This window comes from Python bivittatus, unplaced genomic scaffold (assembly GCF_059951505.1).
Source record: "Python bivittatus isolate LINGU-HERP-01145 unplaced genomic scaffold, Pbiv_v1 ctg000070_np1212, whole genome shotgun sequence".
Classification (NCBI taxonomy): domain Eukaryota; kingdom Metazoa; phylum Chordata; class Lepidosauria; order Squamata; family Pythonidae; genus Python; species Python bivittatus.
The window spans coordinates 46,184,940-46,210,715 of NW_028277034.1; the positions used below are offsets into that span (position 1 = coordinate 46,184,940).

At 39.0% G+C, this 25,776-nt stretch overlaps 1 protein-coding gene across 2 annotated transcripts in view; it reads left to right on the plus strand.

Moving 5' to 3' along the window:
• Nucleotides 1-9,907: 9,907 nt before the first annotated feature.
• The window catches only part of LOC103059932 (broad substrate specificity ATP-binding cassette transporter ABCG2-like), a 29,102-nt gene continuing 13,233 nt past the window's right edge, over nt 9,908-25,776 (plus strand). The window contains exons 1-9 of one of the 2 annotated variants that reach the window (XM_007437150.4): nt 9,908-10,128; nt 14,341-14,558; nt 17,329-17,388; nt 19,343-19,457; nt 19,751-19,903; nt 21,126-21,283; nt 21,806-21,957; nt 23,015-23,119; nt 24,890-25,119. In XM_007437150.4, coding sequence (XP_007437212.1) covers nt 14,362-14,558; nt 17,329-17,388; nt 19,343-19,457; nt 19,751-19,903; nt 21,126-21,283; nt 21,806-21,957; nt 23,015-23,119; nt 24,890-25,119 — 1,170 coding nt within the window. In that variant the 5' untranslated portion in view covers nt 9,908-10,128; nt 14,341-14,361. Of the gene's footprint in view, nt 10,129-11,440; nt 11,566-14,340; nt 14,559-17,328; nt 17,389-19,342; nt 19,458-19,750; nt 19,904-21,125; nt 21,284-21,805; nt 21,958-23,014; nt 23,120-24,889; nt 25,120-25,776 lie in introns of those variants that run through there. The other variant, XM_015889636.3, reaches the window with a different exon arrangement.

The following is a 25,776-nucleotide window of genomic DNA, read 5'->3' on the forward strand; positions in this document are numbered from 1 at the left end:
AAGGCAACGCAATTTTAATCAATCAAGGGCCAAGAATAAGAATAAACACAGAGTCACTTTTTCGTGAGAGGGATGGTATCTAAATTTGAAATATAAATAAATAAATGGCTTTACAAGATTAACATAGAAGCAGTATGTTATTTTTGGAAGAGATATTTAGTAATATCTAAGGTGCCAGGTTTTGATTTTGTCTTGTTTTTGTTTTGTTTTTATGGTTTATGATTTTATAGTCGTTGGTTTTATTGTTGTGAGCCACCCAGAGTCGTGTTTAAGACAGGTGGCCATACAAATATTTTAAATAAATACAGGAATAGGGAGCCAAAATAAATTAAGATGATGCTGACAGAAAGCAATGGAATGAAGTCAGAAGCATCAGAGAACCTGTGACTGTTTTTGAGTGGTCTGGAGAAGGGATATGGATATCAGGCTCACAGTAAAAAAATGATGGGAGTCAGGTCTGGTAACGGGATTTGGCTGTCAGAGTTGAATGTTTCTCCCCCTAACAATCCCATGAATATAGGCTGAAAAGGATGACGGAACAGCTCTCTTGAGAAGACTATAAATTCTGGGAAAGGTGGAAGGAAAAAGAAGAAAAGGCTGACCAGCAGCAAGGTGGATGGACATGATTACAGCAGTGATGGGTCACTGTTGGAAGATCTGAAGGGTTAGGTTGGGACTAGATCATCATGGAAAGGACACAGTGTGGTGCTAAGAGCCCACACATAATCAATCAATCAATGGGCCCTCAGAGCAATGTCTTCCAACTCCTTGGAGCTATTCCCTGTCTTTGACTTTGTACCTCATTCTACTTGATGCTGAGTGTTAAATCAATAGTTGGAGGTGGGGAATGAAGAAAGTCAAGTCAATGCTGTAATCTTTGGGCCTTTCCCTGCTGCTGGGTGAAAGTACTATCCACACATGACTAAGTTGGCAGAAAACTACACTGGCACGACACATGCTATCTCATCCTTCCTTTATTACCCATGTTTTTCAACCCTGCAGTCCTCTGGATCCCTCCAGGTCAATGACTGACAACGCCCAACAGACTTTATATGCATGGAGGCAGCCCTTGGAGGGTGTCAGAAGAAGGGAGAAAATGCTACCTTAATACTGATACAGTTAACAAAAACCTAAGTCTGCCTTGCTCATGGGCTAGAGATAAGATGAAGGCAATGCCATGGTTTTTAAAAATGAGATTGCCAAGGTCAGTGTAGTGATTAAGGTGTTGGACTACCAATGGAAAGATTCAAGCATGGAAGATTACTGGGTAACTTTGGGCTGGTCAGTCTCTCTCAGCCAAACTCATCTTGCAGGGCTGTTGTTATGAGGAAAAATGGGTAAAGAGAGTGCTGGATATACTGCCTTGAGCTCCTGAATATAATAAATAAATATTTTGTGATTGGGGACAAATGAAGAAAGGGTCTTAGTTACAGTGTGGTGCAATATTCTGGCTTTAAGAAAAACAGTAAGATAATAAAAGTCTCATCTAGCAGTCCCAATGAGGAGACTTTTTGCATTAAAAATCACAGAAGCTTGACATTGTGAAAGACTGTTTAACACTCTGTTTGTTTGTCACAGTCAAGTTCTGCAACTATGCTGGTTTAATTGCAGAATGTTCATGTTCTCACCTGCCCTGCAAGCAAAAAACCTGCCCACCTATTCAAATGGGATCTGGGTTGGTGATCCCCCAGCCCAAGGCAGAAGTATAGTGGATGGACACAGAGTTTCCATAATGCTTTAGTTGTGAGTTTTGAATGAAGCAGGGAGTGTTTGATACACTGGCAATTTTAATTGGCTTTACCTTTCTGATTCCAGACAATCAGTCCTTCTGTTGCCCAAGTCCTTTAATTCTACAGTTGAAATAAATCAGGGGTTTATTGGCCTGTTCTGACTATTTCTAGATCTATAAGGATAAAGGATATTACAGGTGTCATGGATTCATTCTGAAGAAGGAGAAGAACCATGTACTGCACGATCGTTGGGTGCCTGCTTTACAAGAAAGAAGAATCCTGAACAATGGGAAAGCCAAGATTTTTATAGAAGTTGAGGGCTACAAAGTGGGAAATCCTAGGGATCTGATTGGCTGGCTGGTTTGGGGAAGCTGCACAGGTCCTTGTCAGTGTACCTGGGGTGAGTTCTATTGTTAGGCAAAATGGGCCTTTCAGGAGGGCAGCAGATCTGGGGAAACCCCTTGTTAAAGGAGATGGAGTCATCAGCTGATGGAGGATGGAACCTTGGGGGTTTCTCTAGGTTGCAAGTTCCTTGTGAAGGTTGCCCTTGGGCTGTATTGCGAGCTGGTGGGGAGGCTTCTGTTCTTTGGTTTAGATGGGACTGCAGGGGGCTTTGTCTGGGGCAGCCAGGGTCAGTTTGGGTCTGATGGGATTAGACAAGGAGATGAACTGGTTTTGACCCTGGTCATATCTAAAAGACAGGGGGTGGAGGGTGGAAGATGCAGTCTCCATTTTGTTTGTTAGGTTTATTTTCTCCACTACACAGGATTGGACATGTTGTCATGTCTGCAAGTCTACAGTACAGTACTCATATGACGCTGACAGCCCAATAGCATTTGCCCTTTCTCGCCAACAGAAGACTGCAGAGATGTCTCACCCATCATCTGCTGGTAAGCAAAGAGTGCTTCATCCTGTCCCCTCATTTTCCTGCTGAAGCACAAATACCCTCCCCACTTTAAGAAAAACAAAACAAAACAAAAAGGTCCCAGGACTGGTGTTTCTGTGATGGTCTTATTGGCAAGTTGCTAAGCTCCTTTGGCAATCATGCATTTAGGTCCCTTTCCCAGGTATGACACGTAGATAGATTCCAGGAGCTGTGAGACAGGATGAGCCAGACTCTTCCATGCACAGCAAAATATTGATGTTTTGGCAGTGACAAACACTGTTTAAAAGTGGGATTTCCTATAAAGCAAGAACTGGAGGAAGTTAGCACCAATTTACTCTGATAAGCACCTGGCAATGGTGTCATATGATGGGGTGGGGGGAAAATGAACTCAACTGAGGCTATGATTTGCATTACTGTATGGAAGACTCCTCTGTCTGTTTTTATAGCATGTTAAAATAGTTTCACTTGTCTCTAATTTGCTTTATAAGCTCCTTGTCCCCTGCAAAGTAGACATTATTAAACAAAGTCTATAATGTTTAGAATCTATTGTGTTGATTTTGAGACTTCGTGCAACAGAATGAAGTGAGAATGTGTCACAGGTGTTGGCAGGGGGAAGGAAGGGGGGGCAAATAGGGACCTATGCATCATGATGCTATCATGCAAATTATGTAATTTATATACTTGCATCAAAGAGCACGATGCAAATTACATATGTTAACTGCTTGATGATGTCATGGCGCACATGCTATTTTGGCATCAGCAGGGCTTATAACAAATATGAGTAAGGTTGCAGAATGCATTATGCCACTTTTCTGTAGAGAGAAGAATATCTGCTCTGAATCCTTAGGAACATGGGAGCTTGTACCATCATCTACACCAGAGTGGGCATATACAGCATTAATGGTAGATCTCTGTGATAGTCAACCATGTCTGTTTCCAGGTAGAAACTGTAGAAATATAAGAACTCCCTGCCCTATTTCAGTTATAGTGATGAAATGAAAAAAAAAGCTCGGAGTTATCTGAACCACTGATTTTTATTTATTTTTTACTATGTTTCCAAGATAAAAAGACAAGGAATAAAACTGACATAAATATACATTTAAAAGAAAATAGAGAATATTATAAGGAAGGAAAAAGGGGGGGGGGACCAAGAGTACAGATGCCAACAAATCATGAATGACCAGCAGATTGAAAATTTCATATGGCAAATATATTTTAATACACCATTACAACAACGGTTAATACAATTAAAATCAGTAAGAAGAAAAAGAAAAGCTATAAATAATACAAATACATTAAAAGAATATTGTAAATGTGTAAACTATATGTCCAATTAAAATATAAACTCTAGAACCCAAATTTGGGGAGTGGCACAATTCCATGTATAGAATTATAATCCAGAAAAGGTTTCCAAATAAGATTAAATTGTACAGCAGATATACTTTTTTGATCTGAAGTTATTCTAGACATCAAAGCATATTCCCACAATTTAATTAGCCATTCTTTCATAGAGGGGATCAGAGATCTTTTCCAATAAAAAGTGTAAAAAATCCTTGCAGCTGTGTCATATACAATGCCAGTTCAGTGTATTTTGAACAAATGTGGGGATTGGTGAAGTTTAGTAAAAAATATCTCAGGTTAAAATGGGATTACAACTTTCAAAATTTGTTCCATTCTACCATGAATTAATTTCTGATATGGTTCAGCTTTGCGACATTTATTTATTTAAATTATATAGCCATCCATCTCACTGTGGGAGAGTTTACAATGTGACCATGGGAAGTTTATAATAAAACAGATAAAAATAAATAAAATACATAATATAAAACAAAAATACATGGACACATGGAAGACAGATCCAATCTGTTGATTGCATTTCTAACATTTCAGAGAAAAGAAGCTACTTATTTTAGCAATCATGACTGGATTAATATACCAGTGATAAAACATTTTATACCACTACTCTCTATGTAGAATGTTCCAGGTGAATTTAATATTCTTTGTCCATTGAAATTCCCACTGTACAATCTCTATCACTGTATTCAAATTTAATCATACCATCTTTGACTTGCTCAGCATCTGAATATATGATTTCTTATGTTGATGAGTTCTATGGATTAAAGAATAGGAAAGTCGCTAATCTTTGGGAAGAGCTAAATTATCTGTAGTGAATCCAAAAACCACGTCCTTCCATGGATTAATATCTTAGTTTTTTTTTCCCCTCTCAAATAATACTTCAAATAAATATCTCATGTACTGTTAACTGGGCAGAACTTCAAATAATTTTCTTATCTAAATCACATCTAGGAAAGGAAACTTCTGTTAACACAATCTAAAAACCTTCAGATATTCTTGATGTAAAAGTTCCAATACTTTCATGCAACTTGCTGTAAAGTTTTTATTGCCTGACTGTTTTTTATGGCTACATGACTAGTTCTCACACATTCGTGCCAGGATATAATTACTTATTTATGAGAGTGCATGTCCTTACACACTGCACAAACAGCTGAACCCACTTTGCCACTTCTTATGAAATAACAAATGATTATCCATACCCCATAGCACCCAAGACTATGAAGCTACTTTGAGAGAATATTTTGCCCTATAAATATTTTGCCCTGTAATATAATTACAATAAATGAAATTGTTAACTATTTGTTGCCCTCCAAATCAACTGCCCAAGCTTGATGTGCCTCAGTCTGCTGATGGGAGGGCTGGCCCTGATGCTCTACTAACAAAACTACTCATTCTCCATGTGATTATAACCTGGGAAAGAAATTGGTTAGAGCGTCTAACAATATATTTGCATTTTTTTCATTCGAAACTAAATCCCATTTAGTTAAATAGTCTGTACCTATCTATGGTATAGACTATAGCCCTGCATACATTAAGATGGATGGAAAAGCAGACTTTTTAAAAAAGAGGAATGGAACTGAATATAATCTAATGGGGACATCTTTACCCTGGAGAATATGCTTATTTATTTTGCTCAGTCTTGGTTTTAGTTGAACAGGCTTGTACATTTGGGGTAGAGATGGGAATGACATGAGTATACAGTACAGAGCAGGCAGTCATGTCTTTAAGGGAGCAGTTCGCACAATGAAACTGAAACTGGATGGATGAGTCGCTGAACAGACCTAACTTTTCTCTGTTTCAGTTGTATTCCCATTGGCCTTAGTTTTATCAGCTTGCAGCTATGTCAAGACCACAAACAGATGCACAGATGCATACGTATAGGCCTCTAGCAAGGTAAAAGAGATAGTTCTGATTGGATGTTGCATGGAGATCTATGTATATGGCTGAATGCAAGAAACTGAAATTGAAGAGAGGTTGAGTATTTTAGCAAGACAGTAGTCCAAGCATACTTTCAAATCAACCATGAAGTACTTCTAGGACAGAGCGATACAAGTTTTGGGAGGGTCTTCAGAGTCCTCAAACATGAATTCTACTGAAAATGTCAGTTGAGGAGATTTCAAACATTCCACATATGCAAAGAAACTTTAGAATATTACTGAGCTAGAACAGTTCTGCAAGGAAGAGTAGGGAAAAACTCCAAAAGCAAGAATAGATATACTCTTTTTTGCTACAGGAAATGTCTGCAAGCTGTTATTTCTGCATGTGAAGATGTTACAAAGTACTGATTGAAAGGTTGCCCCAAAATGTCTACCTTTGACATATTCACTGTTTTCTTATTTTGAATCTGTAAACAGCTGCCTATAAATAATAAGTACACATCCAAATTTGTAGAAAGATGTATGTTTAAATGTGTGCCATGTATTGTGTCAGCTTCTGTTTAGGTATAGATTCATTGCAACATAAAAATTGACCAGGAATATCTAAACTTTTGCATATAACTGTTTGGAAGTTCTAGCAGGGGAGCACAGCTGTTGTATGCCCTTGAAGATTGGTACACTCCTTCTGTCTGGGATGGTCACCCTCTTCAAACCAAGTCTATACGTAGCTTTGGGAGGGATGGAGCAATGAGGGAGGAAAGGGGCACCCATCTAGTCAGCCAGATCAGCCAAATCAACTCTGGTGATAAGTGGGGTGACAGATATCGCAGTCCAATCACTCTCTGGTGTCTTCACATGAACTATGGACAGGCAGTGGTAGGACAGCTGGGCAACATAGAAATTCTTTCTTGTCTGAGGGACTTCGAGTGAAACTCACTAAACCATGAGCTTCTTTTAAAAATCAGTGAACCTCATTGAGCGTATTTATATGATACACTTACTATGTCAGGGGTTAGTGAATTGCTCTTCCTTTGTTTCTTCCCCTTGCACCAAACATCACACATACACCGAGCACTCTCCTTAAATCATGGAGTGGTCTGGTGCTGAAGTGAGTTTTGACTGATGGTGAAAGTTGCTCTTGTTTCCAGCAAATATTTTGGGCACTTTCAAAGGAACCTAACTTTCAGAGGAGCCTGATGAAGCCTGACTGTCTCCTTATGGACATAGATTTAGGACAAGAAGACATATCTTCACGTACAGCTGAACACTGGTTTAGCATATTCCAGAACAGTACTAAATCTGTACGTAAAAGCAGCTTAAACAACAGCTGACAGGCATGGGGAGGGTTGTGCTGTGAAACAGCAGAGAAAGCACCAATTTCCTCTCCTGCTTCACCATTCTGTTCCCCCCGGTTGCTATCACTAATCATCTGCTGTTCACACTGAACCATGTATCTTAGCCTGGAATCAGCTCAGAAACCTGGCAGATATAGGTTGAAAGAAATGGACTGTCCCACTGTGCACAGCAGAATGGCCCTGTAAGTGGCTAGGGATTGGAGGAGAGGGGGCATGTCTGCAGCACCCTAAAATAGCTAAGAGGTACTGAGTTGATCCTGCCCCTTGGGGTCACCTGACCAAAAGGTCAGTGAAATACATCAGACAGTCAAAATTATTGTCTCCTTAAAAGGGAAAACACTGCTTTATCATTGGAACAATTTAGGGCAATTTTAAGCTGTCCCAGGTATGGGTTGGGGACATTATGAAGACAAGGTTTGAAATACAGTAGAAAAGAGAGGATGCTTGGGCATATTCATGCCATAATTAGGTAAAATAAGGAAAAACCCTAATACTGATAATGTGTGTGTGTGTGCGTGCGGATGTAGAATTTGGCCTCTCTCCTTATCTAGAAATGGCTGGATCTGGAGGATTAGATAACATGCTGGGGTTACAGTGACCCAGGTAGTATAGCAAATGATTGAAAATATATCTCAAGGTCCAGGTTATACATTGTGGAACTGCTACTTTCCTGTGACAGAATAGCAGCCATGCATTAACCTCTCACTTGCTATCAAGCTCACTATTTTTTTGCAGCCCTTATTATCGAAGACTCTACAGATTCTCAGGGAGAAATCTTCCCTAGTCTTGTTTCACTTCAATGTCTATCAGAACATACCCAAGCAATGCGACTATAATGCACTAGCCATGTGGTGCACCAAAAATGACTGGAGTTGGTGGAAGTGATGAGGTCACCACCTTTTCCACACAGCTGGTAGTCACCCTGTCTCCTTTCCAGCCCTGCTTGCCCTAACAACAGGACAGAGAGATTCCAAAGCTATTACTGTAAACTTAAATTGATCAAGACTGTTATACTTTCATCTTCCCATATCATGGTCTAGGTTACATCTCATGTCCTCCTTTATTGTCAACACTTCTCACAGTTTAGACAGGTAAATGATGGTAATTAATTGCTTGGCGCTTTTTGTCCAATGGAGAGGTACAGATTCTAACCCAATTTGGTGCTTGCAACAGCAGAAACCCAAGGGGATAGCAGAGAAGAATAATTGTTATTCTATATTTGATCTATACTGTTGCCTTATATTGCATCAGACTATGGGTTGATTTATCAAAATCTGGTGCATTCTGAATGTTCCTGGTTTTTTAGAAATTTAAGCATAGGCTTCCTACTTAAGATCCTTTAAGTGGAAATACTGGGTATTAAAACTGGGGTCTTACAGAGGCCAACCTTTGCCCTAACACTGAGCTACAGCCCGCCCAGAAATTTGGAATATGGTTTGAGCCAGCGCCTAAGCATTGCGTCTCTGGGATGAATACAAACATGTAACAGAGGCCCCCATTCCTGCATAATCTTTGGCTCATTTGGAAAATTGATAAGGAAGACCCCATGTGTTTGAAAAAAGAGGGCTGAACTTCTTTAGTTTATTCAGTTCCCTCTGTTTAAGCTGGTTAGTTTCTAGCAGCTTGATTGTAACCGCACATGTAAGTATGTATGTAATTATATCAATTATGCTTGAGTGACAAATGCCCCTTAGATCCTGCTTTATTTCTACTGCAATATAGCCTTGTTAATCTAGCTGTAGCAGCTAAGAGTTGGAGCCCTGTACATTGGGAGGACGTCATGTTGGAAAAACTGCCCTAGTGAGTAAGCACTGCTCTTCAATATGCTATAAAACAGTGTTTCTCAACTGTGGCAACTTTAAGATGTGTGGACTTCAACTCCCAGGATTCCTCAGCCAGCATGGCTGGCTGGGGAATCCTGGGAGTTGAAGTCCACATATCTTAAAGTTGCTAAGGTTGAGAAACACTGCTATACAATTTAGAAGACTGTCTCATTTACATCCCTATGTTCTTAGCTCAATATATCCTACTGGCAATGGAGGTTCCTCTGATCATAGTGCCCTTGATTATTCTGTATTTCTCCCTTTTTCCTTCTACAATTTATTACATAGGGATTCCTATCTGTGCAATAAGAGCTGAGGACTTGCCATTCTTGAAAGAGCGGGTTATAAAGGGAGATGTTCTTCTGCTTCCCAAACAAGCTCTACATGTTTGTTTGCTTCCCCCCCTCCACCCCAAAATAGATCCACCTTCTTTTTCATCCTGAATTGGCAATCCTGTCTTCAGGATGTGTGCCCTGCTCTGTTCTGCTTCTTTTGTGCTGCAGTATAGGTATATGGATGAGGACTGGACGTACTGCATGTTCACTCCCTTTGCAGGAGAATTGCAGATGTTTGAACAGAGCTGGAGACAGTGGGAAAATCAAGTTGCCTAAGCATTATCCTTAATTTTTCTCACATGGTCATGAATTTTGTGGGCAGCCTGGATGACTCTGGAACTTTGCTCTTAACATGTTTAGAGTGGGAATCTGGGTGTATTGTCAAACGTCATTGAGTTTCTGCACTCCTTCTGTATTGTTCTTGGAGCATGATCAGCCACTCAAAGTCAAGCAAAAGTGTTCTTCTGTAGTAGTCCCTCCCTAACACAGACCTTTCACCTCTCCCTTAATTGCAGCTGGAAGTGGGAGGGATGAATTGTGATCTTTACAGAGCTGTGTAAAAGGAATTGCCTGAACTGGAAGAAAGAAGAAACTAACCGGTTCTCTTTGTTGTACAAAGTAGTGTCTTGGATGCTCCAGTCAGGCCCCAGACCGTGTCTTTTCGCAAACTATACAAAGGTCTAGAATTGATATTCCAGATGTGTTGCGAACACATATATTATTTTGCTGCTGCTGCTGCTTCTATTGCCTCTTACATTCACTGAAGGTAAGTCCAAAATGGACATCTGGAATTTTTTCCTTTCTTTTGTGGTAGATGATTTTTTAAAATTCTAACTTCTCATCTCGGTTGCTTGCATGAGAGAAGAAAGAAATGAAAGATCAGAAAGAAAGGGTCCTTTTTTAGCAACAGTATGGTAGGTTTCTTTACAGTTGATAATGAGCCAGTTTCTTGCTTGTGTGATTGAAGCTCACTGCTTTTTTTACAAATACCAACTATTCTAATTAGAATAGGAATGTTCATAGCAGATTCACAGAGCAAAGGAGCAAACGTACTCAAGGTTTGCAATAGCTTGCCTCAAAAGACATGACAGGAGGAACCTGTCATATAACTGAAAATTACAGTAATGTATAAAAGAGAAAGATTGGAATAAAAATAAGCAAGAGATGGAATCTGTAACCACTCAGAGTCATTCAGGGAGTTGGGCAGCAAATAAACTTAATAGACAATGATGATGATGAATCTAACCAATACCGATCTTATTGAACTGCTATATTATATGTTAAATATTAAAAAATCAAGCTGAGTTTTTCTTTTTAAAGGATTAATTCTGGTTCCTTTAAAATCGGAAGAAATTCAACAATTTCCTTAGGATCTGATTAAGACTTAGCTTAAAAAAAATAAATGGGAAGATAAGTAACTAGAATAAAAACATGGGATTTTTTTTCTCAGAATAGTTTGAAAAGCCTCCCACTGTTACAGCTGCTAGTGTAGTAAGCTTGGCATATTGTGGAATGTGAATAAAGTGTAGCATTTTAACCAGTTAGCACAAGGGCCAGTTTAACAGAGCTTCCCCTCTTTCCCCCTCCACGTCAGTAACTCAGATCTAATCCTGCTGATTTATAAACAAGATCATCTGTGTTCACTGAACTTGCAAGAAGATGATTGTGGAAGTGTACCCTAAAAACTATCCTTAACATCACCGGTACAAGCTCTGTCCTGATATTGAGAACACGAGAACCATAGCTAGAATATGTATTCACCCCATCTGGAAAGGTATAGAAATCACTGTTAGTCTGTTCAAAATGAATTCAGGGCATTTTTAAAAACCTGCCAATCATATTTTTAAGGGAGAAATGAAATGCGTTCAAATCTCATTTGCAGTGTGCTTTTAAAATGTTAAAAACAATGAAAGACATAGACTGGGTGGTTCAGATGTACAGTTTAGGCTCATACAGTATCAGCCCTTTCCAGAAAGGGAGCTTTATTCATCTCTGGCATCAAAAAGACACAACGAATCTTACAGTGCTTTAAAGACTCAGACAGCCTTTACAGCAGAAGCTTTCATGGAGCTACATCTGGTGCAAGGGATTGTAGTCCATGCTGGTTATGCCGGGCAGAAATCATTTATTTGCTTAAAACCAAAGGTCGTTATGGAGCAGGAAACACCATCCAAGCAATCAAACCAGATGAATCCCAGAACAAGTAAGTATATGATTCTGCCCCATGGGCAATGCAGCTCTTTGTGTGTGTGAGGTCTTTGCTTTTGTGCTGTTTTGGCTTCTCCCCTGTGCCTTTGGGGCTCGGAGATTGACTCCTTATGTTGAGAATCAAAGCCATTTTTTGGCGACATCCTGTCTGTACAATTCTATGCTCGGAAGGGCTAATGGAGGCCGCTCGGCCCATTTGCTTTGAAAGCTGACTAAATCTTTCCTACAGAAAAATAGCTGTTTGAGAATACAGTTTTATGAACCAATCTAGAAATAAGGACGGCTGATGCACGACTGATCTGCACCCGTTCTCTGGGAATGCTGTCGTGATTTGCTTTTGTTTTAGTTTCCCACTCTGGAGTTAATGTTTTATCTGTTATCTTCTACCTTGCTGTCTGGCAAGATTACATGTTTAGGATGAGAGATGATTCCGTTTTAGGGACAAAAGGGAAACTGAACCGTGTTTCTCCATACACAATTCTTATATTTCTTTGCCTTATGATCTTGCCACCTCTCTTTTCTTCAGTCCTGTTATCCTGCCTCTTCCTATTTGCCCAATATTTCCTCTTGGTGTATGGCATGAGGGTCATACATTAATTTAATTTAATTTGCCCAACAAGGTGTTTTCCAGATGAACACTTTGTTCTAGGAATTCTGATGATCCCAGCATATCTGGAAGGAATCAAGCGACAGAAGACTCTACTTTGCAATAAGAAACTTTCAAAATCAATACAAGGACAAAAATTATACATACATACATATAATTATATACACATGTATGAGAAATGTGTATTTCTCATACATGTGTATATATCTAATTTTTTAAACAAAATTTCTTTACTCCCCCTTTTCCCTTTTCTTTTTTTCCTTTTTGATATTGTCCCCCCCCCCCCCAATTTGCTTGTGTTATTAAATAAGTACAGGCAAAAGAACAGTGAGGGACTTTAGAAATGAAAATTCTGGTGAAAATAGAAATATCTCCAGTCTTTAACTATTAAAACTAAAGTCGTTTACATCGTATTGGCTCAGAAATAAGTAAAATTGACTTTCCTTACAATTATGCTATTAATACTTGAGAGACTGATGCTTTCAGCCTCACAACTGTAAAAAACAGCTTCCTATTTGAACTACAGTAATGATAGTTGTTTAATGATTATGAAATGATTTCTTCTCGGTGTCCATGTTCTCTTGCCAATACAAGAAAGAGGCACAGAAAGAGACTTCCCTGAATATCTCAAAATTTTCATCATAAGCTTTCAGATTCACACCATTCTCTGCTCTTTCACTCCACTCTTTATTTTGCTGCCTATTTTCTATTCATAAGCCTAAGATTTACCTTTTTTACCTCTCATTCCTGCCCTTTCATATTCTCTTATTTAATCCCTGTAGTACATCCTAGCTACCAACAGACTACCATCTCTATCTGCTTCTAAATTTATACAGCAAATTAGGACTTCCATTTTTTTGCTGCCAATGTGAGAAGAATAAATGTCAAGAGGACTTTAAGCCATTGGCCTGTCAGCCAGGTTACCAGTAAGAAGTCTCCTTTTCTTGACCAGCCATCTGCCATGTGCTGAGGCACCTGGAGCAGAGTGTTTGTTGATTATGTCAAGCCCTAAATAGGAATGCATGGCGAAAGGCATTTTGCAGATACTGTGGTCACAATGCAGCTCACATAGCTAACATCTGCTGGACTGTGCTCTATAAACTCGAGTTATTGATTAGTGCCAATAATAATTAACTCTTGCTGAATCATAGAACCATTGTCTTGGTGTGAAAAGGGACAACAAATTTAAAGCTGGAATGTAGAAGATAGTTTCCTTCCTTCCCTCCTTCCGTCCTTCCGTCCTTCCTTCCTTCCTTCCTTCCTTCCTTCCTTCCTTCCTTCCTTCCTTCCTTCCTTCCTTGAATTACAACCAACTACAGTACCACCATATCTCTAACTATCTATATACACACACACAAACACACACACAAAGAATAGCAGTTATACAATTAAAAAATTACTTTATAGTGATTAAGATAAACTGAACATAACAGAAAGAAAAAAAGAATAATAATTAAAATCCATATAAAATCCATTTAGCATTGATATGAGATTAATTAAATCCTTAAGCTTGTTGTTAAATCTAGACCTATGGAAACACATTGCTTCATATTCTCATTTTTAGAATATAAAACCTTTTCAAAAATAGATAATAGAGTCCAGTACCCCAGTTTCTGGTGAGCTCTTTTTAAGATGGTTGGCTTGGAGATATGATTGAAAAGCAAAGTTCCAGTATATTAGGATTTTTTTTTTTTCATAAGGTTTTGATTCATTATTACTGTTGCATTCTGTTGATCCTACTCTGGGTCAATCAGTTAATGTTAAGGATGCATATGGATGTATCCTTGGCATTTGGGAGATATCAGGATACAAAGAATTATGGATTTGGGGGCATTGGCTAAATGAATTTTTACAACATGGAAAGCAGAAATCTACAACTGATTTACAACATTGGATTGTTCATAATTGTATGTTGTTAAGATTTGAATTAATCTTTTTCAAGAAAGGAGTAACAAAGACTTCTGAGCAACATGGTCAACATTTTTAGAATTGTTCAGTTAATAACATAATTTTCAGGGCTGATTAATTTTCAGCTTGTGTGTCGATTGTTTAATACTGTTTTATGCATTTATACATTTTTTTATTTGCATGACAGAATAAAATATTAAATTAAAAGGAAAGACAGTGCATGTCTGAAAAATACCTTATGTCTGTGTTTCCTAGGAGCAAATATAATCCAGAAAGATGTCTCAGAGCCCAGAAGTCACTGTCCCGATGGCAGATTGCAATACAAATGGTATCCAGAATCAGAAGCCGCTGTCTTCGGACTCAACAAAAGCCAGTACTGTCACCTTTCATAACATCTGCTACAGAGTGAAGACAAAGAGTGGATTTATAGGTTGTCGAAAAATAGTTGAAAAAGAAATTTTGAGAGATATCAAGTATGTACATCTAGGTCAACTTGTGTACTCAGTCCATTTTCTTTGCGGTTATCCTTAAGGCTTTTAGAATGGTTTACTTACAATATTTTGGAAACTTTTAGCACAAGATGGTAGCACTGTGGATGGTATCCCTGGGATTTGGAGGTTGTTTGTTTGTTGAGGTTGCTCTTGCCTGAAACTTCAGGTGTATAATTTGGATGTATTTAGTTATGGTGCTTTCAAGTCAGCTTTTTGACTCCTGGCGACTGCCTGGATTAGTCCCTGCAGTTTTCTTGGCAAGATTTTGGAAGTGGTTTGCCATTGCCTCCTTCCTAGGGCTGAGAGAGAGGGACAGGCCCAAGGTCACCCAGTTGGCTTTGTGCACAAGGTGGGACTAGAACTCACGGTCTCCTGGTTTCCAGCCTGATGCCACTACACTAAACTGGTTCTCATAATTCGATCTTGCTTAGAGTCATTATCAGTGACTCTAAGTCACTAAGTCACCAGTGGCTTCCATGGTAAGGAGTACCTTTTTCAGCTTCAGCTGGTCCACTAGTTGAGTCCATTCTTGGACATTCAGTACTGTATTTGAACTCTGTATATACATGTGATATTTTTTTCACATCATCAGAAAGTCGCAGGTTTCACAATCATGAGAAAGAATATATTGTATCTTTTTTCTTTCAAGATGAACTTTTGACTATGACAAAGCAAGGCCAGCTAATCAAATGTTTATTGATTGGGGGCATGTATGGGTCACCCCAAATCTTATAATTAATTCCATCCTGCAAAGAAAGTATTTGATATAGAATTCCTTGCGATACAGATGTGACTAATCCTTCTATTCAAGATGATTAATATGGTGGCCATTTGTAAATTTCAATGGATTGAATCCAGTGGCAGCTATGAAGCAGTGAAGAAAATATTACCCTGGCATGAAATGGGGTGCACACTTTCTACTATAGTCTTCCATGCCATATCCTACACTTTTCAAAAAAGCCATCTTACACTCAGAATCAGCTGGAGGAGAACAGAATGGGAGATGAATCTACAAAATCCTTTGGGTATGAAGTGTAACCACTAAACAAATGAATGGTTATGGGAAAGAAGGCATTGTCTAGATCTAAAAGTGGGTTGTCTTTCCAACAGTTTGGACAGGTACAAAAACACATAGCATAGTAAGCCAAGTTCACACATTAGGATCAGTTCTCTCCTGTCCTCGCATGTTTCTTCTTTAGGCCTCACTCTTAAATGTTTACTTTCCATTGTTTTGGCCTAGGAAGACTCAGAAGTTCAGTATGATATGGCATCAGTGTGTTACGTTATAAATAATTAACTGAATTATATTACTCGGTGTGAAAAGTAAAAGGGTTACTCCCAGCAGAATATTGAGCAAAATTCACTTAGATAGCTAGAAACAATTTTTCATGAATGCCGAAATTATCTAACTTAATTACACCATAAAAAGTGTTTCAGAGAATATCTCTGAGTTCACGGTTGTAATTTTAAGTTCATATTATTACTCTTTGCATAAAAACTCCTGAAGGTAGATATAAATGTCTGCAGATTTAGATCAATGGATTTCAATTTATTACTATCTAGAAGCACTTTTAATTAATTTTCTTACATGATTTTTTAACTGTGTTTGAAAAGATGCAGAAAAACAGCAATGAGAGGACTGGAGTCATTTTTAAAAGGAAAGGTTCCAACATATGGACTTCTTTTTTAGATAGCAAGAAAAAAACAAGTAAGGCAGAGGACACCATAGATATTTTAAAAATCATAGATTGTATGGAAAGTCTGGGCAAGATTTTCTGTTCACATACTACAGAATACAGAGTCTTGAAATTAAGTGATTCACAAAGGGAGTATTTGCCACAAGAAGCATTAGTGGCAACACTGGCTATTCTTCGTGTGTGTTTGTGCACCTTCAAATTTGTAATGATGCGTGGCAAATTTCTAGTCCATGCAGTTTTCTTGGCAACATTTTTTGGGGAAAATGGTTTGCCACTGGCTTCCTTCTAGGGTGGAGAGAGGCCACGGGCTTAGGCACCTCAAACAAATAAAATCTCTGTCAAGTTGGGCTCAGGTCTTGATGACTGCATGGTCATCAAGACTTATCCATATAGTTTCTTGGCAGCAATACGGAAGTGGTTTGCCATTGACTTCTTTGAAGAAGTTTGTTTTTTTTTGTTCGATTTGCCAGTCTGGTTTTGGATTCCTTGGTACTTTCCCCATTCAATTGTTGTCCAGCTCTGGGCAAGCTTAGCTTCCAAGTCAGATAAGGTAAGCCAAATGCGGCCATCTACCATAAACAACTTACAAAACTTTAAATTCAGATCAGATGATTAGGAATTACTGATAATAGTATATAAATTTTAGTTCCAAAGCAAGATGGACTATTAATGAGGGGGAAGGGGGAATGGAGAGGTGGGTTTGTTTTCTTTATGTACTCAACCTGTTTGGACATTCTGGAAAAAGGAGGTGGACTAGACAGATCTTTGAACTAGTCCACTGAACATTTCTTCTGCGCTGGGGACCCTTGTGATTTTTGGGGAAGTTCTCTCAAGAAGTTCAGCAATGGCAGACAAGCTTCCTTGAATGACAACTTGCCTTTAGTGTGCAGGTGTTGGGGTATGTTGAAAGTATTCCATAACAGTGCTTTCCAAGACACATTTCAAACCCAAGAGGCTCTTTTTCTGTTGGCATACGAAGTGATGAATTTTGATTAATGAACAAAAAGTACAGTTGATTAAGGAGCTCATCAGAACCTTGCTGGTTTGTTTTTCAGTGGAATAATGACACCAGGACTGAATGCAATTCTGGGGCCAACAGGCAGTGGCAAATCTTCGTAAGTTTTGCAGCAGTGAACCAAAGTGGTTTTCTCTAATCCTTCACTAAACAGAAATTACTCTGATGAGAATCATAATTTCATAGCTTCTCTGTCCACTCCTCAACTATTTTGTTGGGATATTTGCTTGGATCCTGGTAGGTATAATATTATGGTGACCTACCCAGCTGTGCTGTCCTTTGTGGCTGAAAAAGAGCTGGATGCCAATTATGCCTGACTCCCAAGGTGCTCAGCATTAAGATACCGATGTGGCAGAATAAGATAGGTTTTTGCTTCTTGTTTAGACAGTCCAGCCATACTCCGTGGGTCAAACTGTACATTTATGCCAGATGCATAGTTTGGTGATACATATTTCCTTTGAAATCTTTAAATACCTGCAGCCTTGCAACATGGAATCAGATCATAACTGTGGAGAGAATGGTATAATCCTGGCATCTTCCTGGATGTTAATTTTGACATCCCTTCTACCCCAGTGCTACCCCACCCTCCCCAGGATCTTGCAAAGGACAGCACATTAGACAAGGGCCTCTCTCACATGGCAGTCCTGTTTTTCATCATCACCACCTGGAGGATTATGGGAAGCTCACAAACAGAACATGAGGGCAACTGTACTTTCTTGTGGATGTCCCTCAAGAGCTGACATTCATGCTGCCTTTAATCCTGGAACTGAAAGCTGGCTATTGAAAGCCTTCTTCTTCATAAATGTGTTTAGCATTTCTTTAGATATTTAGATAATGTTGCCAGACAGGGGTTCCTTCCTGTACCAAGCAGCATCTTAGAGAGAGTGGGAAAGGCAAGGGTCAAAGCTTTTCTCTGCATACCATGGTCCCAATTGTATTTGCACTCCTTGCACTGCTATTTGAAAAACAAGCACACATGGGCAAGCTGCATGTTAAATGTAACATGTAGTTTGGCCCTATGAGCGGTACCAGCATGCTGCTTTTCCAAGCGATTTCTTGTCCAATTGGAAAAGGGTTGGATTCCTTTCAGAGGTGACTGGTTCTTCCTGGTTGCCTGAGTCTCTAGCTGAAGTAGTTCTGTGCACAAATATATCCATTTTTTTTGGCTTAAAAGACACAAACACACTGCTTCATTGTCTTGGTAGTACACTAAGTAAAGAACGACTACCAGGTTTCCAGTCTGCATTTTGAGCTGTTCAGTATGATTCTTCTTTAGACACTATACACTATGGAGTATGTACACACTTCCCTTCATACTGGTGGGGGAGCTGGAATGTTGCCTTTTGATCGGACTGCCTAAAAGCACCCTGTGAGATTTTTGTAAGAGTGTTTATTTTTCCACATAAAATCCATCCCTGATTCAGCAGGGGGGAAAAAATCCAAAATCCATACTCATACCTTTAATATCACTAACTGAAAATATATGAAATATTACGTAAGCTTTTGAATTCTGCAGCACTATCAGACAAGATTTTTGGGTTTTGTTCTTCATTAAAAAGGGATATGTGAGAAGCAAACAAAAACAAAAACAAAAAATCTAAAATTTAGGCCAAAATTAAGCCTTGAGTCTACAGCCCCAATTCACTTATGAGATGGGGATTATAAACTGATTTGATTTATTAATGCTAAGTATCATTGGTGTCAGATTTCATCTGGCACTCAGAGCAAAATAAATGGTGGGTTGCCCCCTCCTCCAACCCAACCATTAGTCCTATTACATGTTTGTAGCCAATGATGATCTGTGAAGACTTTTTATTCTGATGGAGAGTAAAAGCAAATAAACGTGCAAATCATATCAGCAAATCCTGAGAGTAATTTGGGATGTTCTACAGTTGCTTATGTTTGAAAATGTAGAGACCAAACTAGAAATCATATTATTTACATGCTTCAATAGCAACTGCTGCAAAGCTAGACTATGACAGGTGGGATAAATGAGCTTTGATTATCTCTACCAAAATGTGACAAACGTATTGTAATCCTGATTTCTTTTTTAGATTATTGGATATTTTAGCAGCACGGAAAGATCCTCATGGCTTAACTGGGGATGTTTTCATCAATGGTGCCCCCCAGCCTGCCAATTTTAAATGCATTTCTGGATACGTAGTACAGGTAATTGATTGTCTCTGAGTTTTTCACCTTACCGTTCACCACACACAGTGAAAAATTAGAACTGTTACAGGTAAGTTTCTTCTATCCAAAAGAAATCTGGATATGTGTGGAGTGGATTATTCCATGATTTATATCCTCCTCCTCCTCCTCCTCCTCCTCCTTCTTCTCTTTTGGTGCTACAAGAATCTGGAATAAAAATTGCATGTGTGCCTTGAAATCTGACATGTGCACCATTATCTTTGGTTTGAGACAAATAAATGGAAATAGGCTAAATGTTTCCTTTGAATTTTCAGGATGATGTTGTGATGGGGACTTTGACTGTGAGGGAAAACTTCCAGTTCTCAGCTGCGCTCAGACTACCAAAGACAGTGAAGGCTCATGAAAAGGAGGAGAGGATCAATGAGATCCTCAAGGAGCTGGGACTGACAAAAGTGGCAGATTCAAAGGTAAATGACATTGAATCTCCCTGAGGACTGAGTTCCATAAAGGGAGTGCTAGAACTGGACTTCTCTAGTCTTCACTTACCTAATGATGGTAAGTGATGCTATTGCTAGGGTTTCAGGAGCTAATAATACCCAGGGGAGTTCCTGAATAATAAGATTGAGATGAAAATGTTCAAGCCAGATCCATTACATAAAACAGCCTTGCCCAACCTCATGCCCTCTAGTTGTTTAGAACTATAACTCTACCATGCCAACCAATATGATATAATTAAAAAAAAAAAAAACCCTCTGGAGCACACCAAGATTTGGAAAAGGTACTATAATGTCAATTGAAATGTATTTTCATTGTGTGACCTATTGTTCAAGAATATTTGTCAGCAATATATCTTGATTCTCCAGATACCCTATATTTAGGACTTTGCCTACAGTATAAACTCATAAACATGACACACCTAGATATGTTGCTTTATTGGGTACAAGATAGCAGCTATATATATGTGAAGATCTGCCTTCAAGTACCTAGATCTGGATCTGAATCCTGTTCTATCTTTATATCTCTACCTATACTTATTCCTAAACCTATACCTTTATCTTTATCTATATCTATATCCATATCCTCCAGGAATTCATTCCTCCCCTCATTTTTTGAAGTCAACTGCAATTTGGCTTTCTGGCATTAATGGGGAGACGTATGTTCAATAACACTTCTGCATAGTCTGAGAACAATAACAGTAATGCACTATCAATTTTTGGGAGAAGTGAAGAACATGGGGGATATCTGCTACCAGATTTTGTAAAAGTTTTTTAAAAAAAAAAAAGATAAGAAGAATACAAAGTTCTGGCTACCAAACTGTGAGACTGAGATAAATTGGTCTTAATGAGATGAAAGTAGTTGTTTAGTGTAGTAATAGCTTTCTGATTAATAATGCAGAAGTTAATATGAACCAAAGTTTAGGCAATATAAACTAAGGTGAAGTGCAGGGTGAATACTTAAACCAGATATATGCTATTCTTATCAACACTGAACTAGGGTTCAGCAGAATGGTGCCCAAAGGTGACAATGCATTAACATTATATCAGTGCTAATATACCAGTGGTGATGAATACATCTTGCAGTTTCTTTATCAAATTCAATAATGAGTCTTCTACTGTTGGATGTTAAATAATCTCTGTCTGAAAATGTTTTCAAGAAGGCAATATCATAGACATTCTCGTTTTCCATTAGGTTGGAACACAGTTCATTCGTGGTATATCAGGAGGAGAGAGGAAAAGAACCAATATTGGAATGGAGCTCATTACTGACCCAGCCATCTTATTCTTAGACGAGCCAACCACTGGCCTTGATGCCAGCACAGCCAATGCCGTATTGCTACTCTTGAAAAGGTAACTGCTAGATGAGGTGCTCCATGCAGAAACCACACATAGAATAAAAGGAAGTGGGGCTACAATCTTCGATCCATGCACAACACAATGTATAGAACAACAGGAATCCGCTTTCTACAACATCACCCCCCCAGTCAGAAGATCAAGATATAATACAGAAACAGTTTTGGTAACAGCCTCCCCCTCTCTCCTGAAAAGAAAAAAAGGAATGAATGAATGAATGAAAAGAAAAGAAAAGAAAAGAAAAAGAGAGAAGAAAAATACCACAGTCACAGTATTCACATATTGCACAGCTGAACAACATGATAGGTAGATAGGTAGGTAGGTAGGTAGATATTTTAATTCAACTTTTTTCAAAAACAAATAAAAACCAAACTCAGGATTTGAGCGATCAATATTAATTTGCAAGGTCTCAAATCTTAATTCTTAAGATTTAAATTAAATTAAATTAAAATTAAAATCTTAAGGATTTAGCTTTAGCTGTTTAACGTATTTCTGATGAGTTTCCTACTCTCTACGCAGGATGTCTAACCAAGGGAAAACAATTATCTTTTCCATCCACCAACCACGCTACTCCATCTTCAGATTGTTTGATAATCTGACCCTGCTGGCTGCAGGAAGACTTTTGTATCATGGACCTGCTCAGAATACATTAGAATACTTCAAGACCATTGGTAAGTGTTCAGAAGGCTATTTAATGAATGTCTCAATATCACCTTTTCTCCTTCAAAAAAACAGATCTGGGGTCTGATTTAATTTGGAAACATAATGTTGATGGGGAAAGTATTTACCACTGAGATTAATCTGCCAGAGATCCAACATGACACTTAGTTCAAAGACCACCAGATAAAGGGCAAGATTACTCATGGAGTATCAATATGAATGAAATTATAATTACCTTATTTAATGTAAGCCTATGTATTAGAGCTGTGTAATATATTTGGTTGCATAAAGCAACCAAAGTATCAAGATGGTCTTGTTCTTCAGAAGCTCATCATACTTTGAGGCCCTTCCTCAGTTTTCTGAGTACCCCTTCTTTGTGTGCACATATATGCTAAAAACTTGAGAAAAAGCTCTGAAGCTGTCATAATGAGCCTTGTAGAAACGTGATCTTGGGAAGCAACCCTCCAAATGCTTTGCACAGTGCTACTACATACTAAATACAGGTGTACCAATGTTTATATGAGCAAAATTTGGAAAATACGTGTATTTTGAAAACTTTGCAGTCTAACAGTGTCCATGTGCACATTTCCATATGTAAACACTAGTGCAGGGCACAGAAATTCTCCTATATTTTCCTACCAATTCTAATTCAATTCTATAAAATGATTTTGGGAAAACATTTATTATGAAGTAGTCATGGGAGATACGTATGGAAATGTCTTGTCCTTCTATGAACAATCATCTCTGCAATGGCTTCCCTCACCAGCATTAAATCCTAAAGGAAAACATCAGTGATGGTGGTACTCTCTCTGCTAAGGTGGAGACCTGCATTTCTGAAATTGTTGGATAATTTTTGCTTCTCCTGGGGAAATTCAGAGAAATCCACCTAATTTCTCTGCCCTCAATTTTACTGGAGAATCTAGAAAGCCTGTTTGGGCCCAACTCTAGCAAAGCTATAGTGTAGATGTTGAATGTATTGTCAGAAGAGCTTTGCCATCTATTTTCACCAACAGTTGAAATGATGCAGAACCATTTTGTTTCTTTGTGGGTTTTTGTTTTTTGTTTTAGGTTATGAGTGTGAACCATACAATAACCCCGCTGACTTTTTCCTGGATATCATTAATGGAGACTCAACAGCTGTGGCTTCTCACAAGCCTGATGCAACTGAAATAGGTATGGTATGCATAAAACAGCTCCTTGTTCAGAATCACTGCCTAGTGTGCTATATGGAGAAGCGATCTGCTTTTTGCACTGTCAGCTCTGTCACAGAGCTCACTCAGGATGTGAACAGTGCAAATGGCACAGCAAGGAACATATACCCAAGTGCCGTGTATTCACTTGTGCATCTGAGTGTCCCTTCTTTGTGTGCACATATATGCTAAAAACTTGAGAAAAAGCTCTGAAGCTGTCATAGTGAGCCTTGTAGAAATGTGGTCTTGGGAACCAACCCTCCAGATGCTTTCCACAGTGCTACTACATACTAAATACAGGTGTTTTTTTTTTTTTTGTCTGCGCTCAGTCATTGCTGACCCTGCAGTGACTGCTTGGACGAGTCCTTGCAGTTTTCAAGGCAACTGTTTTTCGGAAGTGGTTTGCCAGAGCCTCCTTCCCAGGGCAGAGCCCAGCTGGCGAGCGCAGGAGGCGGGGTTTCCGTTGCTTCGTGTCCTTTTCGGGCGCGTGCGGTTTTTCACGCTTACCAGCAACTGCTCCCAACTCCTTTTTTGCAAGGCGCCGCCAGCATTTTTCCTCCCACCGGAGTGAGAGTCCCCATTTATCTACTCACGTAAGTTTTCGAACTGTTGGGTTGACAGGAACTGGGAAGGAAACAGGAGCTCACCCTGTTTAACGCGAAGGCTGGACTCGAACCGCTGAAGTGTCGACCATTTCTGGCCGGCAACTTTCAGTGTCATTAAGCCGCTGCGCCACTGCGTCCCCCTTTTAAAATACAGGTGTACCAATGCTTATATGAGCAAAATTTGGAAAATACGTGTATTTTAAAAACTTTGCAGTCTAACAGTGTGGATGTGCCCAAGTGCTCCATAACTTTCACTGATCATGATGCAGTGGAACCACAGAAAGTAGAGAAAGCTGCATTCATCATTACATGGAACATATTTTAATACTGGTCCTGACAAATTGATGCCAGAAAAATTGTCCAGGACTTATTACTGCTGATTCTATTTTGAACCCCAGTGTTAACTGGACTGCATTAATCATAGCTCTATCGAAGTTCTAGCCGCACTATGCATCCGATGAAGTGGGCTCATGCCTTTTAATAAAACCTGTTAGCCAGAAAAGGCGGTACCAGACTTTGATTTTTTACCATCATAGACTAACACACATTCCTTCTACAATTTCTGTCTTCCTACCAACTTTGTAATGTTGGTACTGTTGTGCTATTTTTATTTCTTTTAATTATTGTTATTATTCCCTCTTAAATTTTAGAATGTACCACTCTGAGACACATTTAGATGTCAAAGTGTGGTAAAAGTATCAAAATAAATAAATGGATATACCCACTCCCATAGACTTGTGACAGAGAAGGAAGGTATGGGACCAGGGCCAGGGAGATGCAGGTCAACGTTTGTCCTCAGCTACATGGAAATTCAGTGGGTGACTTTGAGTCAGTTACTTTCTTTCAGCTCAACTTATCTTCCAGGGTTGTTGTGGGGAAAATTAAAGGAAAGAGATATATGTATGCTATCTCAAGTTTCTAAAGAAAAAGCAGATATAAATCAAATAAACAAACAAGCAGTTCTGAATTGGCTTTGCATGTCTCTGCAGAGATGTATAGGTCTGTGCTGTTTTCTATCATGATCATTAGCATAAGTATTTTAGCAACAAAGCATTTCATTCTCACAATGGTAGAGCCAAATTGCTGTCTCATCTAGAGGATGAAAAAGCTTATTCAATGTAACCAATTTTTCTCTTGTCTCTTTCAAGTTAGTATTCACGATCAGACACTGGCAAACACATTGGCAGAGAAGTATTCCAGTTGTTCTTACAGTCAAGAAACCAAAGCAGAATTGGAAAAGCTATCTTCAAGGGGTCAAACCAAAGGGATCACTTTCCCCAAAATCACCTATTCCACTTCCTTCTTTCACCAGCTGAAGTGGGTCTCCAAACGGATGTTCAAAAATTTAATAGGTAATCCTCAAGCCTCCATAGCCCAGGTAATTCTAAATGTTTTAGGTGTCCATTGACATTCCAGTCTTACAGTTACTGAAGCTGGTGAGGTATTGCTTGGGACTTAAGACAGTATTTAATGCTACCTTATTTTCAGGCGCTTGAGAATTTTTTTCACATTTCTCTTAGAGAAGTTTTTGATTTTACTGTTGAAAAAAGCAGAAGGCTATTGTTGTTTTCTGTTAACATGCCTTTCCATCACTCTGAAGCATCCCTGACTGCCCACACTTCCCAATTTGAAAAATCCCAACTGAGAGTTCCTTCCCAATATTCCCTTGAGTAGGGAAGGGGTCTCAGAGAAGATCAGCTGGAGAAAAAGCTGATCTTCTCTAAGGCCGTTCCCATACTCAAAGGTAACACTAGTTTGAGTGCTGCCCCTCTGTGTCTCTACAATGCTGTGGGGCAAGCATAGAGCCTGGGAAACTAACCTGATTATCTATCCCCTCAACTTCTGATCCAAAGGATATAATGAAAATATTTCCTGTGGAACTGTAAGTCAGGCAGTTTCCTGCTGGCTGGAACTTCTGCCTCTTGGCACCTCCTAGAATTTCTTCCCTCTACAGCAGTGTTGTCCAAACCTGGCCAGTTTAAGATGAGTGGACTTCAACTGGGGAATTCTGGGAGTTGAAGTCCACTCATCTTAA